This window comes from Malaya genurostris, chromosome 1, assembly GCF_030247185.1.
Source record: "Malaya genurostris strain Urasoe2022 chromosome 1, Malgen_1.1, whole genome shotgun sequence".
NCBI lineage: Eukaryota > Metazoa > Arthropoda > Insecta > Diptera > Culicidae > Malaya > Malaya genurostris.
This window is the reverse complement of record NC_080570.1, coordinates 113,103,810-113,119,740: the sequence shown is the minus strand read 5'-3', so window position 1 is coordinate 113,119,740 and position 15,931 is coordinate 113,103,810. Positions and strand designations below refer to the sequence as shown.

General features: G+C 35.6%; 1 protein-coding gene across 5 annotated transcripts in view; it reads left to right on the top strand.

The window, feature by feature from the left end:
* The window catches only part of LOC131425429 (transcription factor GAGA-like), a 49,326-nt gene that overhangs the window by 21,414 nt on the left and 11,981 nt on the right, over positions 1 to 15,931 (top strand). The window contains exon 7 of one of the 5 annotated variants that reach the window (XM_058587346.1): positions 7,955 to 8,284. The exons of the other annotated variants lie outside the window; for them this stretch is intronic. Coding sequence (XP_058443329.1) covers positions 7,955 to 7,970 — 16 coding nt within the window. The 3' untranslated portion in view covers positions 7,971 to 8,284. Of the gene's footprint in view, positions 1 to 7,954; positions 8,285 to 15,931 lie in introns of those variants that run through there. 5 annotated transcript variants of the gene reach the window in all.

Genomic DNA, 15,931 nt, shown 5'->3' with positions numbered 1-15,931 from the left:
CGTTGTATTCGCTGATTCACACTGACTTCATTCATTGCTACTTGAATTATGCACGAATATGCTCAGCGCAATAAACAAAAACGCCGTTAGAATGACAGTCAGTGTTTCGTGATACTTCAAGCTAAATAAAAATGTTCGTTATTGTCGAAAAACGACATTCGAAGCAAAGGATAGATTACCACTGGAACGATACAAATATTCTCCCAGACCAGGGTAAAAAAGTATCAATGTTTTGAAGAGGCTACAAATATTTTCTAGTGTCAACCCTTTTAATTCATCTAGTAAAATAGATAAAATTAGCATAAGAAGTTGTCCCTTGTCCATAGACTTTTATACAAAAGGTTGCATAATATGACTCGCGAGCCACAGGTTCCCGATCCCTGTGCAAGACAACCAACAGTGTCAGACAATTAATCTTCTTTCAAAAAATCAATAATTGCCATATAAATTTATGTTCCTTATTTTAGAGTTTAACTCTACGACTGGGCAGTTTTCCCAAGATTTTAAATTGCTCCTTAAGATTCTTCCATTTGTATGTTGTCTTGCCTTGCATGAATACTGATTTATCATTGATTATAATCAAATAAATCAGCTCCAGCAATGACGGAAAGATCAATTTGCAAACACAAGCCTATCATCGTTTATTTTGACAGCTACTGCGGAACTTCCCTTTTCTTTTCATGAACATGTTTTGCAGTCGATGATTACTTATGTTCATGAATTAACAGTTAGATAAATATATATTTCCTTATTGAACATTTTGTTGCGAGAATATAATTCAGAACAGACTATTTTGGCAATAGTTCCATTTTAAAATCAGGATCATGTATAATTTCGCTGGAGCCCGGGTTGGCGGTTCAATGCATGGGGCGCTGGTCTTACAAGACAGTTGTCTTATGTTCGAACCCCGACGGGGAAGGATTCTTAGTATCAATAGGATCGTAGTACTAGCCATCTAATGATTCTGAACGCTAAGAATCGTCTGCGAAGTCTGTTGAGACAGAAAGGTCAAATGCCACAAATGGAATGTAATGTAAAAATTTTGCTTTGAATTTTGTTTACGTTTCGTCTTAGACTCATCACTGCTTAGCAGTTCAAATTGAACTACTTAATGCAAAACTCGGCAGTTAAATTTGAACCGCTAAGCAGACATAATGTTTCTGATATTTGCATAAAACTTTTTGTTTTGCACCGAAGTGCCATGTCTAAATTGACGTGCCGAATGAAAAGGGATTTTCCACTTTAACTGGCCGATTACTTACAAATTTACTTACATGTACGAAGGGGGAGGGAAGTTCTAAGAAAGTCTCGTATTTATTTTCAATGAAATGTATTTTGTTTCATCGTCAACATAATTTTACGATTTTTTGTGCTCCACTAAAGATTGAAAGAAGTTTGTTTTGTGCATCTTTTTGCAAACAAAGAATAAATGGTTACTCTCATCATAGAAAAATAAGAAATTTCTTGAATAACATTGTTCGATGTGAATAAAACAGAAAAACGAGAATGTCATATAAGACAAGAATATCATTTCAAAGAAATGTTCTGTATAACGATTGAATTTTTCGAGCCCAAAGCATCGGGAAGATTCAGTAGCATTGCGATTGATGTGTTGTTTGAATGTTAACTGTTCGATGCATGTCAATCTACCAATCTTGAAAGATTGTCAATTTTCGTTGAAGGGAAGTCGCATCTTCTTAGGGTTGCACTGGCCTCGCCCGGTATTTTCGGGCCTAGAAGAAGCTGACGGACTTTTGAAAATTCTGCCGGACCGCAGTACAACCGATGATTCCTAATGATTCGCATGATTCGCCATGGCGTAAAATTATCAATAACTTAGTTTAACTTTTAATAAATACTCAATACACGACAAATTGGAAATCGCAAAATGATTAGATGGGATTAAATTCCTTTTGATCGCTCGATAAAGATATATGACAATTTATATGTTCGCATGTGACAATCATAGGAATTGCTAGGACTCTTCTTACAGTGTTCGATGTAGGTAATGAGTTCTGCTCTCAATAAAGGTTGTTGCAAATGGTTTTGTCAACTGATAGTTCTAATCTATGCTGTAAAACTTCATTCATCTCAGTTGAAATCGAATGTGTGCACACACTGACGATCACTCTACTGCAGTAAATTTCACATTCTAACACACAACCTTCGCTGTCGCACCGAATGGACATCATCCTCTTCTTCATTCGTTTCTCTTTCTACCGAAGCTCAGTTTAACCGCTGTCAGTTTATCTATTGAAGTAACAAAATATCTCTTACAATTCAAGTGAGATTCATATGAATATTCGAATCGGTTCAAAATAATAGATGAAAGGTCATGATAACTGAAATATTAATTACAAAATAAATATAAATTAATTGTTCCCTTTTTCAGTTTTCATTTTTATTATTTCGGAGCACATCTCAAAACATTTCAAACAGCCGAAATTATCGATTTTAACTTGCTGGTAATAATTGATAACTCAAATGAGAACCGCCACCCTTTATTTATCATTATGGTCGGAGAGAATTTTGGTTATCGAGTTGATGTTTATGCCTTTTCATTCGCACTTGCTCACTACCCACAGTGAAGACAAGGAAGACAATGAAACAGGTAGACTAATTGGCACTAAAAACTGAGCAAGCGAAACTTCAAGTGACTAGGTACGGTTATTCAATTCATGATGAATTCTGGGAGCTTCGGCAACAAAAGTAAAATGAATGAGAAGGGATATGCTGACAGTCAACGGCCATAAATTTAATTTTCATCTAATAATATTCGATTGAAATGAAGTATTACCGCACTGGTTCTAACATCAGGTATAAAAGAACTGTTGTTAGCTTTTAAACATCAGCCATACTTAAAATTGAGAAGCGGAAAATGGAAAAGTTGTGAATGGCAAAAGTTGACTTCATTTATTATTACTCTTATCCCGAGTGGCATATATGACAACGACAGTGGGATTCCTGTATTGAAATTTTATCAAATGGAAAATGTGATTAAATGACGACTACATTTTGAGAGTTCCCTTTACAATTTATCGGTATTTCAGTAAAAACATAACATAAACTGCTAATGCACTGATGAGTCGAAGACGATACGTAAGAATATTAAATGTTTATGTCTACTTAGCACCAGTGTTGGGAAAAAACAAAATTTCGAAAATCTGACTGATTTTTTTCAGAAGTGATTTTCAGACAAAATAATCATCGAACAGAAAACTCACTGCAGAAAAGTTCAGTGCTGATTTTTTGACAGCGCCATTCTCACTGGAACTGATTTCGCATGGCAAAAACAATCAGTTCTGGAAAGTTCACTAGCGAACATTCTTCTCGATGATATTTAAGACACAAGTTCGCACATTGAATATATCTGATATGATCCTCGAACAGAAGATTTTAGGGAAATGGGTTTTCATAGCCGCTATATCTCAACCCTTTGCAGATTACATGAGGAATAAATTCGCCAATGAACAAAAACTGAACCTTTCTGAAAATATTCAGTGTGCGTAGGGTGGTTGATAAGTGGATCAATAGTTCTGATGTATTTGAAATTTATTCGGCACTACCGTGATGGTGGAGTAATATCATTAATAAAAGCAGCAAGTGCTGTGATCAACAATAGTTGTAATGATAAAGCAACAATAGTTGTAAAGGAGCGCAGAATACCTCTATTCGAACTCTGCTCCTACTGTGTGTTCGTGACTTGCTGACAATGCTGCGCTCCCGTTACTTCTATGAATAAAATTCATGCTAAATAGCGTTATATTCGGTTTAATCTAAATAGTACAGTGTAATCAGCCAGTTTGTTCATATTACCCACCCAACGTGCATCGAAAATATTACAGTCATTAAATTTAGCATCGAAATACCATCGGAGACTCTTGTCCCTTTCGATTATTTCTAGCAATGTTTCTTTGGGTGAATATTCGTGATCAAGTTTCGCTGACACAAAAAATTACTTGTGAACTTCGAAGTGCAGAGTTTTGTGGATGCTTGTTCCATGACTGAAAATATTGAAAATTTTCAGTCACTGAGTTTTGTTTATAAAATCTGTTGAACTTAACTTTTTCTGATTATGATTTTCCCAACACTGTTTAGCACAAGCCGCTTCCCATGCAGTACCAAAACCTTGAAATGAAATTCACTTGCTTAAAAAAAGAGTCGATTTACAGAGCAGGATTTGTTTTAAAATGTCTATATGTTTTGGAATTAATTTAATTATCATGTTCTGAAGTTTATTGTTTTGGAATAATATTATCGAAAAAAAAGTAAAAAAAAAAAATCAGTTCATTCCTACCTTTTCGAATGGATTGCAATATTCAGTCAATGTTACAATAAGTTGTAAATTATGAGCAATTCCAGGAATGAGTAGACGAAAAAGTGACAAAATCAGAATCGACCTTCTAAGATTTGGATGAAGCTTTGCACATGACTTCAGTATGGCAAACCATAAGTTTTGAACCGATTGAAAGGTCAATCCGACTCACGACTGATTTTTAAAAAGGGCGTATGTATTTTTGCATTTCTCAAAAATTGCCTTTTCAAATCGTTGTAACTCGGAAACCGTTAACTGTACAAAAATGGCGTTCAGGAAAAAGTTGTAGGGAATCGATTGGGTAATCAAAAAAATATACACTGAAATTTTTTTTTGATTTTTTTCTCAATAATTACAAAATAATCTGAAAAAAGTATGGTTTTATTTTTTTTTGATATTTTTATTTTAAAGCTGTTATTAAAACCTGCAGATTGATGGCTATCCAATCCGTGCCTTTTGAAAAATGAAGAAGTTACAGCTAAAACAATTTACAGATATATTCGAAATTTCAATTTCTCGTTGAAAGATAATCATTTAAACAGTAGAATATTATTCTACAGATTAAAGGCAATAAATTTGTTCATGATTTGTTGTAAATTATGTAAAACTTTTGATATAATAAAAAATCAGATCCCACGTTTCGAGAGCTGAACGTCTTCACAATCGGATTACTCATTGACAAAACCATGCGCATCTTCGCATCGAAAGAGAGATAGTCGAAAAAAGTAACTTTCTTCAATTCCTGGATTGGTGACGGGCGAAGCATGTATCCGAGGTTGCAGCCTAGTCCTACATCCTCTAAGTTGCGAATAACTTGATAGATCGTGAGTTGCATCTGCGGTAGTCTATTCAGAGAAAATTTAACGTTGAAACACAATAAGAAAATTAGAGGGCCAAGATGTCTGACTCTCCGGTTCAATTCCAGATGCTGTCATACATTTTTCGGAAACGTACTCGTCAATTTCAAAAGCAAGACGACGATTCCTGAGACATGGTTGTACCCATAACAGGACGTTTGCAATCGCGACGTCATTATTGATTTCATCGAAATTTAAATGTGTACAGATATAACAGTTCGGCTGAAAAGTTCGTATCGTTTAATAGAAACATACATTTTTTTGCCAAAATTCGTTTTTATTATTCAACATAATTGCCATCCGAGGCGATACAGCGATTATAGCGATCTTCCAACTTTTCGATACCATTGTTGTAGTACGATTTGTCCTTTGCCTCAAAATAGGCCTCAGTTTCAGCGATTACCTCTTCATTGCTTCTAAATTTTTTACCAGCGAGCATTCTCTTGAGGTCTGAGAACAGGAAAAAGTCACTGGGGGCCAAATCTGGAGAATACGGTGGATGAGGAAGCAATTCGAAGCCCAATTCGTTCAATTTCAGCATGGTTTTCATCGACTTGTGACACGGTGCATTGTCTTGATGAAACAAAACTTTTTTCTTCTTCAAATGAGGCCGTTTTTTTGAAATTTCGTCCTTCAAATGCTCTAATAACGCTATATAATAGTCACTGTTGATGGTTTTTCCCCTTTTCAAGGTAGTCGATGAAAATTATACCATGCGAATCCCAAAATACAGACGCCATAACCTTACCGGCCGATTGTTGAGTCTTTCCACGCTTTGGGTTCGGTTCATCGCGTGCAGTCCACTCAGCTGTCTGTCTGTCGATTGGACTCCGGAGTGAAGTGATGGAGCCATGTTTCGTCCATTGTTATATATCGACGAAAAAAATCGGTTTTATTTCGATATAACAGCTCCAAACACTGCTCAGAATCATCAATTCGTTGTTGTTTTTGATCGATTGTGAGCTCACGCGGCACCCATTTTGCACAAAGCTTTCTCATATCCAAATATTCGTGAATAATATGTCCAACACGTTTCTTTTGATATCTCTTGGGTGTCAGCTATCTCGATCAACTTTACTTTACGGTCATTGAAAATCATTTTGTGAATTTTTTTCACGTTTTCATCGGTAACAGCCTCTTTTGGACGTCCACTGCGTTCATCGTCTTCGGTGCTCATATGACCAGTACGAAATTTTGCAAACCACTTACGAATTGTTGCTTCACCCGGTGCAGAGTCTGGATAACACTCATCAAGCCATTTTTTGGTATCGGCGGCACTTTTTTTCATCAAAAAGTAGTGTTTCATCAACACACGAAATTCCTTTTTTTCCATTTTTTTCATAATAACAAAAGTAGCTTCACTCAAAATGCAATATCTCACAAACTAATAATCAGACAGCTGTCAAATTCATACACGTATCTTTTGAAGGTTGGTACTAACTGAAAATGGTATGGATTAAATTCTAGTGGCGCCCTCTCATAGAAACGATACGAACTTTTCAGCCGATCTGTTATTAGAATGTGTCGGTTTCAGTTAGGGCGGCCTGCCACAGTCCATATCAAAAGAATCGAAAGCGTGCAAAGGTGCTTTATACGTTACGTTTTACCTTGGTCTGATCCAATTCATCTATCTTATGAGTATCGCTGTTAACTCATTTTTTTATATCGATATACTCGGCTTTAACCTAATTTTGGTTGTTCTCCGGGTAAAATCGACTCATAAATTGGAATTCATCTGGAACAGTTAACAATTCATCTGGATCATTCATTCAATCATTCATCTGGAACAACATTGTGCTGAACTCTTAGGAAAGCTACAGTTTTTTTAAGTTCCATTAAAGTGGTTTAGGGCTATAATTTTGAATGCTTTTTCTAAAACTTTTGTTAAAAGAACTACTACTGTGATAAAAAAAATAGTAAGACTGTTCAAAATTTCAAAATTATTTATTTATTCTTCCTAATCTATTTTCTAGTAATTGTCCCCGGCCCCAATGCACTTGTGCCAACATTTTTTCCAATCCTCAAAACAGTTGTTAAGGTCAATTTCCGGAATAACCTTCAATGCGCTTAGCAATTCACGTTTGATGTCTTCAATTGGCTCAAAGGTTTCGTTTGAGTTTGCTAAATAGGTAGAAGTCACACGGAGTTAAATCAGTCGAATGCGGTGGTTACGGAACGATATTGGTTGATTTTTTAGCAAAAAAATCACGAAGAATCAATGCAGTATGCGACGGTGCATTATCGTGGTGCAAAAACCAAGAGTTGTCGGCCCATAATTTCGGCCGCTTTTTACGAATACGAATTTATACTGATCCTTTCGATATTCCAACAATCTCAGTAAGGTCTGTTACTGTAAATCGTCGATTCTCGAGCACCAATTCCTTGATTTTATTGACGCGTTCATCATCAGTTGATGTTGATGGCCGTCCTTTGAACAACTTGTACCAATCCAAAACATTTGCTCGCAACATATAATTATCATCGAAGACCTTAGCCAACATTCTGAACGTTTCAACACCAGAATTTTGATTCCGCAAACAAAATCAAATGAAACTTTTTGATTAATCGCAAAATATGGGCATGTTTTTTTTTTGCGACGGAAGGTATATAAACCCTTAATTTAGACGAAGGATTCTAGTTACTACTTGAAAGATTTACATCTTTTTTTTTTCTTAACACTAAAACCAAGCTACAACTATCTTACTGTTCAATGTGTGCATGAGAAAATTTTCAACACTTACCAAGGTTCGATTGATACATTCAGAGATATATTTTTAAACAGTTGCGAGCTGATCTGACAATGCGACAGCTGCTGACCATTTGTTTGCACTTTGAAACAAGACCCCCTTAAAATTGGCATGAGATCCTAAACGAAGTGAATGAAGTGAATTATGATGAAATTATTTTATAGCCAGAAGTTAAGGAATGCTTCCTAGAAGCAGAACAAAATGTAAAACATTATTTTTTTGTCATATACGCGAGTCGATTTTCTTAGGACTAAAATAAAAATGTATAGTATGAAGCCAACAGCAGACTGATCGTGATGATTAGAATAGATTATTTATTTTAGTAATGAAGGAAAACATGTTGTAACTGAGAAAAGTCCGCAATAAATCAATTCAACTACAATTAAAACATTTATTATTTACTGTATTTTAAATCTAAGGATGGGAAGCATATGAAATATAAATTAATGGAAACAAACTCTTTGAATTTAAGTAGAATTGATGTGTAATTTGCGAAATGGCACAAGTATTTTATAACCTTCACACAAGACTTTGAAATAGTTTTTCAAAGTTGAAGAAAGTATTCTGTTATTAATTTACAATACACAGCATTTTCGTTGAAATTAGTTCGTTGATGGTTCAAAATTATGTTTTCAAGCAACATGATCACTTTGCTTCACATGCTGCCAAATACACAGTACTCGTACCGATAAATTTCCGAAACTCCAGACAGTCGGCGGTCAAGAGTTGTTCCACTCGTTTGTTTTAGCGATATTCAATACCAATGAGCTTTTCGCTGCAGCCAGAACGATATTTACGCGCGTTATTTCAAAAGAATAAACTGCGACCCAAAATTACGGTTAAAACTTTGGTTTGTTTGTTGAAATGATTAGCACTTTTCATTATCAACCCCAACAAGCTTAACGGTCCTTTTCAGGGCATCCAAAATTTTCAACAAAAAAAAATTATTTTTGAAAATTCGCAACACAAATAACTTAAAATTCAAAAGTACTTGAACAGGGTTTCCAAATTAACTTATCTGATATTCGCATTCAACCGTTCATATAAACGATAAAAAAGAAGGGTAAACTTCTTAGAACCGAAGCAAAGATACCGTATCCGGCGACCTTACCAATGAAATGATTATTGGTACAATCACAAAAAACAGATATACAGGCTTGCATATGGAAAAAAATGTGTGTAAAATTTGCTCATCCAGTGTGGCAGATAATTGTAGATGTCACCGCGATAGACACTGTTTTGGGTGCCACATTTATTTCACGCAAAATGTTTGTTTTGCTGATGGTTAATTGAATTGTATGAGAAGTGTTCAAATTGTTGGAGTTGAAATATTTCTATAAGAGACAGGAGAACATTGTCATCGTTCCGGAACGCAGTGGAAGTTTTGAAAAATCGCGGCGAATAGTCGAGGTGGTGAGAGTAGTGAGCTTCTTGTTTCCACCGTTTAGCAAATTTGAAATTTACACAAGATTTTGAATAAAATTATTAAACGTTAAATACGTTTATATTTACAAAAAGAATTTTATTTGGTCACCTTCACCTTCGACGAGGCATATTGTCGAGGCAATTATCAATCTCCGTTATTTTTCCCGGTTTCATTGTGTACACGAGATCCTGCTTGGTAGTAGGAGTATGCTAAGAAACTTGATAATTTATAGAGTCCTAAACAATCCTTATCGGATTCATGCCTGGAGAATCTCCTGGCCAGTCAAGAAGGATGACTTTTTTTCTTTTCTAAATAAGTTGATAACCATTTTAAACGGTGACATGATGTACCGCGAATTTTAAACCATTTTTAATCGTTGGAAGTAACAATATTTCAGAGAAATATTATTTTTTCCGCATGGGTCTAATAATATGGCCAGGACTGTTGACGAAAAATAAATGTCACTCTCAGAACTTTCTGGAAACCAAAAAACTCGGTCTACTCAATGCTAAATCTCTTTGTCTTAGTTAAGTCCGAGCGAGCGGTATCGAGGTCAGACAAACAAAACACGGCGTGGTGAAGTCGCATTAGATATTTTCACGCAGGAAAATTAACTGTAAACTTAAACATATTTTTCATCCATTTTATGCAGAATAATCTAGATTGTATATTTTTACAAAAAAATGTGTTCTAGGTAGTTTTTTACTTCGAGTGACCATGATCATGATCATGGAACTTACGAGATTCAATACAAAATCAAATCAACATCCAAAATAAAAATTATCTAAAATTATTTTATTCATCTCGTAAATGCTGATGAGCTAACCACATTTAAAGGCTGAGGACAGTACGCTAAAGATGTAGGCTTTTTGGTAATTTACCGTTTCAAATTAAATTTTCTTGGAAACGGTGATGAATATCGAAAAACCCACCTGACAATCTCTTCGAAATTTAGTTGAGAAAATTCTGTGAAATTTTCAGAATGATTCATTGAGGTTACCACTCGTATTGTATTTTTTTCTGACTGAAGAACTGCTGAAAATTGCAACGCTTAGAATAACATACATCTACTTAATCATCGAATATCAGCCCTTAATGTTGTTTTTGAAAATCATTCCAATTTCTTTCAAGTCGTTCCACGTATTGTATATTAGTGATATCAATCGTAATGAGTTATTACTTCCTGGAACACGTCGATTGTTCCGTTTGAATGATGTAACAAGATGGTTTGTACACGCAAAATTAAGTCTTATCTAAAGTAGTGTTAAATACCTCAAAATCAACTAATAGCAATGTTTGATTTAATGGCAATATTTTAGAATCAATATTCCCTGGTATTTTAAACATCCATGAATTTGAATCTAAAACTCAATATATTTGATTCAGTTGAATTCAAGAGTCAACATCTTTATTTCCAATATATCGTATTACTGCGTACATGTGTTTGAATAAACAAATATTTGTTTGAATATAATTTTTAATTTGAATCTATACCACGACATTTTTGATTCAAACACATTTAACGTATTGTAACAAGCATTTGAATTAAATAAATTTAAGATTTGATTCAATAAAATTTTCAAATTTGAATTCTTCTCTAAATATATTTATATCTAATATGCATTGCCAAATTAAATTTAATTCAAAGAGAGTTTTATTTGATTCAAATTTTATTTAAAAAATATTTTAATTGTATCAAACAAATGTTTGAAGCTGGCTGGAATATTCAATATATAAGAATCTAATGTTTTCTATTTCTCTGCGTGTTTTCATTTGCACTAGATTAACGGAAAATATCGCTAACATTTGCTTGGTAGACACACCAAAGCAAATACTTTGACGCTTAGTAGCTAGTAAAGCCATAAAGTTTTCTTGTGAATTCCATTCTGAGGATCATTCATTCGTTAATTTTAATATAAGGTATTTTAGAAGGGATTAGGGTCACTTCACCGAAAATCATTTTCCCGAAAGTCGTTTCACCGAATGTTAATTCATCGAATGAATCCTTTCGCCGAATGGGTTATTTCATCGAATTCTTCATTAGTCTTAATATCGTGATTGGAATTGAATTAAAAGAAAGACAAATGAAAAATGATTATGTTTACTCCCGTTTTGTAGACCTACAATCGTACTTCTGAAATAATCCAGAAAGGCTTGAATAATTTTTGTATTGATCCTCAGAAACAGGGGTTACCAGAAATATCATCGAAAATCAGAAATTTTCGAAGAAACTCGGAGTGTTCCGCCAATATAAGTAATATTACAGAAAGGTTTTTCTGCTTTTCATACACATGATATTGCATGGTTTTAGCCACAAAAATATCGTATGCGAATTATAAGATCGTCTTATAAAGCCACGAAAATTGGAATTTCATTAAAAAGCGTTATGAAAAATGATAGAGGAATGTGATCAATCGATTCGAACATCGGACCGATTCCGGTCAACAAATTGCATTGAGTAAAATTATTGAAAACCTGTGCAAGTTGAACTATCTAACTGTTGAACTTTCAGAACGCACCCAAAGTGTATAGTACATGTACAAACTTTGTGCATTCTGCACATCCAATACACTCATGATGAAACTTCCGTTTTCGACCGGGATGTTTTCTCCTGGATATATTCAGGCACTTCAGTGAGTAGATAGATAGTTTAGATAGAGATGATTTGCTCTGGATTTAACTATATTTTTTCGTATTAAATAATAAAAATACGTTTAAACTCGAAAAAGTCGCCCTTACAAACATTACACAATAACATATGGATCAATAAGTCCCGAGACTAACAATGGAAACAACTTTTTTTTTGCAAATTTTTTTTTATTAATCAACATAATCACCTTTTAGGGTTCCAACGTTTTTCCAATTTTTCAATACCATGTTTATAAAAAAATTTATCTTTCGCTTCAAAATAAGCTTCAGTTTCAGCGATGACCTCCTCATTTGAGCCAAATCTTTTTCCCTGGAGCATTTTTTTAAGACCAGCAAAGAGCCAGTAGTCACCGGGGGCTAAATCTGGCGAGTATGGGGGGTGAGGAAGCAGATCAAAGCCCAATTCGTTCAATTTCGCCATTGTTTTCATTGACTTGTGGCAGGGTGCATTGTCTTGATGAAAAAGGATTTTTTTCTCTGCATGTGCAGTCGTTTTTTTGCGATTTCCTCCTTCAAACGCACCAGTAAGTCGATATAATAATCACTGTTGATCGATTTACCTTTTTCGAGGTAGTCAATGAAAATCACGCCATGCGTATCCCAAAAAACTGACGCCATGACTTTGCCAGCTGACTGCTGCGTTTTCGGACGCCACTCAGATGACTGCCGCTTCGACTCTGGAGTGTAGTGATGTATCCATGTTTCGTCCATGGTCTCGTAACGACGCAAGAATTTTTTTTTGTTGCGAGTAAATAGCGATAAACTGCTTTCTGATTCATCGACTCGTTGCTGTTTTTGTTCCATCGAAAGCAATCGCGGCACCCACTTGGAAAAAGCCTTTTTCATGCTCAATTTTTCATGAAGGATAGTAAATACACTTCCATATGATATCTGTGTCATCTCAGCAATTTCACGGAGCTTCACTTTACGATCTTTCATTATAATTTTTGTCACTTCACTCACATTTTCCGGTGTAACGGCTTCCACAGGTCTACCCGAGCGTTCCGCGTCATTTGTGTCGGTACAACCACGTTTAAACTGGGCGAACCACCGACAAATCGTTGCTCTTGATGAACAAGAGTCCGGATAACATTTTTCAATCCATTGTTTCGCTTGCACGGTGTTTTTACTCATTAAAAAACAATGTTTTATCAAAACACGAAACTCGGTTTTTTCCATTTTTTAAACAAACTACAAAACGACTTTACTCCAACCCCGATAACTTTGCTGTTTCTGGTCGGATCGACTTAAAATTTTGACCCGTTTCAAGCAAAGGTTAGTACTCTAGGAAGACGTGGTTACTGGTTTACTACGAGCGCCATCTCTGCTTCAGTCTCGGGACTTATTGATCCATGAAAAACATGTATTGAATGTAAAAATTAGTTATACGGATTTACACTGATTTTTTCCTACATCACAATCCTAGATGAAATACGGAATACGGAAATTTTGTGCGCACGATCCGGCATCACTAGTCAGAACATAATTCCCAAAAAAACTTGTTGACTTTATTAGTATGTCTACCAGGCAATTGTTTGTTTGCGATATTTTCCGATAACTGAAGTGCATCGTTTTGTTCGTATGCTATCCGACCTCGCTACCGCTCGTTCGGACCTAACTGAAGCAAAGAAACCTAGCTTTGAGTAGACCGAGCAAACGAGGCGGTTACAGGTTTGTATGTTTCACATCAATTATCCAGGAGATATAAAAACAAATAGACCTTTTTGATGAAGAATCAGAATTTGCAGTTTTCTAATAAATTATGTTATGTATTTAAAATAACCCTTTCTTCGAAATGACCCTTTCGGCGAAATGATCCCTTCGGTGAAATAACCCTTTCGGCGATATGACTATTTCGGCTTTTGGCGAAATGAAGTACGATCTTCTAGAAGTACGATTGTAGGTCAACAAAAAGGGGCGTAAACATTATCATCTTTCATTGGTCTTTGTTTTAAATCAATTTCAATATATTAAGACAGTTTTACGATTCGGCGAAATGACCCTCAACCCAATGAAAGAAAGAACGCAATTTTAAAACGACTGTTCCGCTTTGGTTGTTAAATGGACATGGTTTTCGGTCACATAGTTTGCAGAGAATGACGTTTATTTATCGTCATTTTCGTCTATTTTGAGTAAATGAAAACATCTTGTTTAAGCCCTGGTCAGTGTTTAACCAGTTGAGGTCAAATTTGTGTTCAAAATTTACTAGCAGTAAAATGTGCAAAAAAAAATACACTCGATTTACTCAAAGACCACTCAACCAATTTTCACAAGCTTATGTTTAAATGAAAGGTCGTATAATCCCATAGACCCCAACCAATTTTATCTGGATGCGACTTCCGGTTCCGGAATTAAAGGCAGATAAGTATAAAAATTTCATTCTCAAGAGCGTGTTTTTATACATGATACTGGAAAAACGAGCAAAATGCTTTCAACGACAGCTGTCTAATTCTTCAATTGAACAGGTTTAGTTATAATTTGAAGGGGAAAAAGCTTGCTTTTACCCCCAAGTTTATGCTAGGTGCACATAACCATTTTCTTAAGTTTACGTTTCGTCTTCGACTCATCAGTGCGTCAGCAGATTATGCTGACGCAAACCCCCGGATCAACATAATCCGCTGAGCAGACGTAAAGTTAATGCTATTTGCAAGACACTTTTTTTTGTACACATGAAGTGTAACGTCTAAGCCTGACGTCTCGAACGAAACAAGTTTCGGCTTACTGGCCGTACAGATTGTGGTAATTTGAAGGGGAAAAAGCTTGCTTTTACCCCCAAGTTTATGCTAGGTGCACATAACAAATTACCACAATCTGTACGGCCAGTAAGCCGAAACTTGTTTCGTTCGAGACGTCAGGTTTAGACGTTACACTTCATGTGTACAAAAAAAAGTGTCTTGCAAATAGCATTAACTTTACGTCTGCTCAGCGGATTATGTTGATCCGGGGGTTTGCGTCAGCATAATCTGCTGACGCACTGATGAGTCGAAGACGAAACGTAAACTTAAGAAAATGGTTATGTGCACCTAGCATAAACTTGGGGGTAAAAGCAAGCTTTTTCCCCTTCAAATTACCACAATCTGTACGGCCAGTAAGCCGAAACTTGTTTCGTTCGAGACGTCAGGTTTAGACGTTACACTTCATGTGTACAAAAAAAAGTGTCTTGCAAATAGCATTAACTTTACGTCTGCTCAGCGGATTATGTTGATCCGGGGGTTTGCGTCAGCATAATCTGCTGACGCACTGATGAGTCGAAGACGAAACGTAAACTTAAGAAAATGGTTATGTGCACCTAGCATAAACTTGGGGGTAAAAGCAAGCTTTTTCCCCTTCAAATTACCACAATCTGTACGGCCAGTAAGCCGAAACTTGTTTCGTTCGAGACGTCAGGTTTAGACGTTACACTTCATGTGTACAAAAAAAAGTGTCTTGCAAATAGCATTAACTTTACGTCTGCTCAGCGGATTATGTTGATCCGGGGGTTTGCGTCAGCATAATCTGCTGACGCACTGATGAGTCGAAGACGAAACGTAAACTTAAGGTTTAGTTAGTTGATGGCCAAATACACTGATTTTATGTATACCGGATCTTCATTCCCGGTTCCGGAAAATGTGTTCGTGTGCTGAAACAGACCGTTAGTGGCGTTGGAGTCCTGACTACGGGAATCATTTCTGGTATTTAGAAGGAACAAATTGTGGAATTCTCTACGATATTAACATCTGTTCGGAACATTTTTATCAAACGCGATGCCGTCAAATGCTAGCTAACATTCGTTTGGTGCGAATTTCGCACAGTGAAAAGTGCACAAAGCTAATCAAATTATTCTAGTTTTGCACTAAACTGATGATTTTTATCTTCGATTTGCAAAAAAACAATCGTTTTTTTTAGTTCTTTAGATAACATTTAGAGCCATTAGAACGGTTGATTTTGTGTAAGGTTC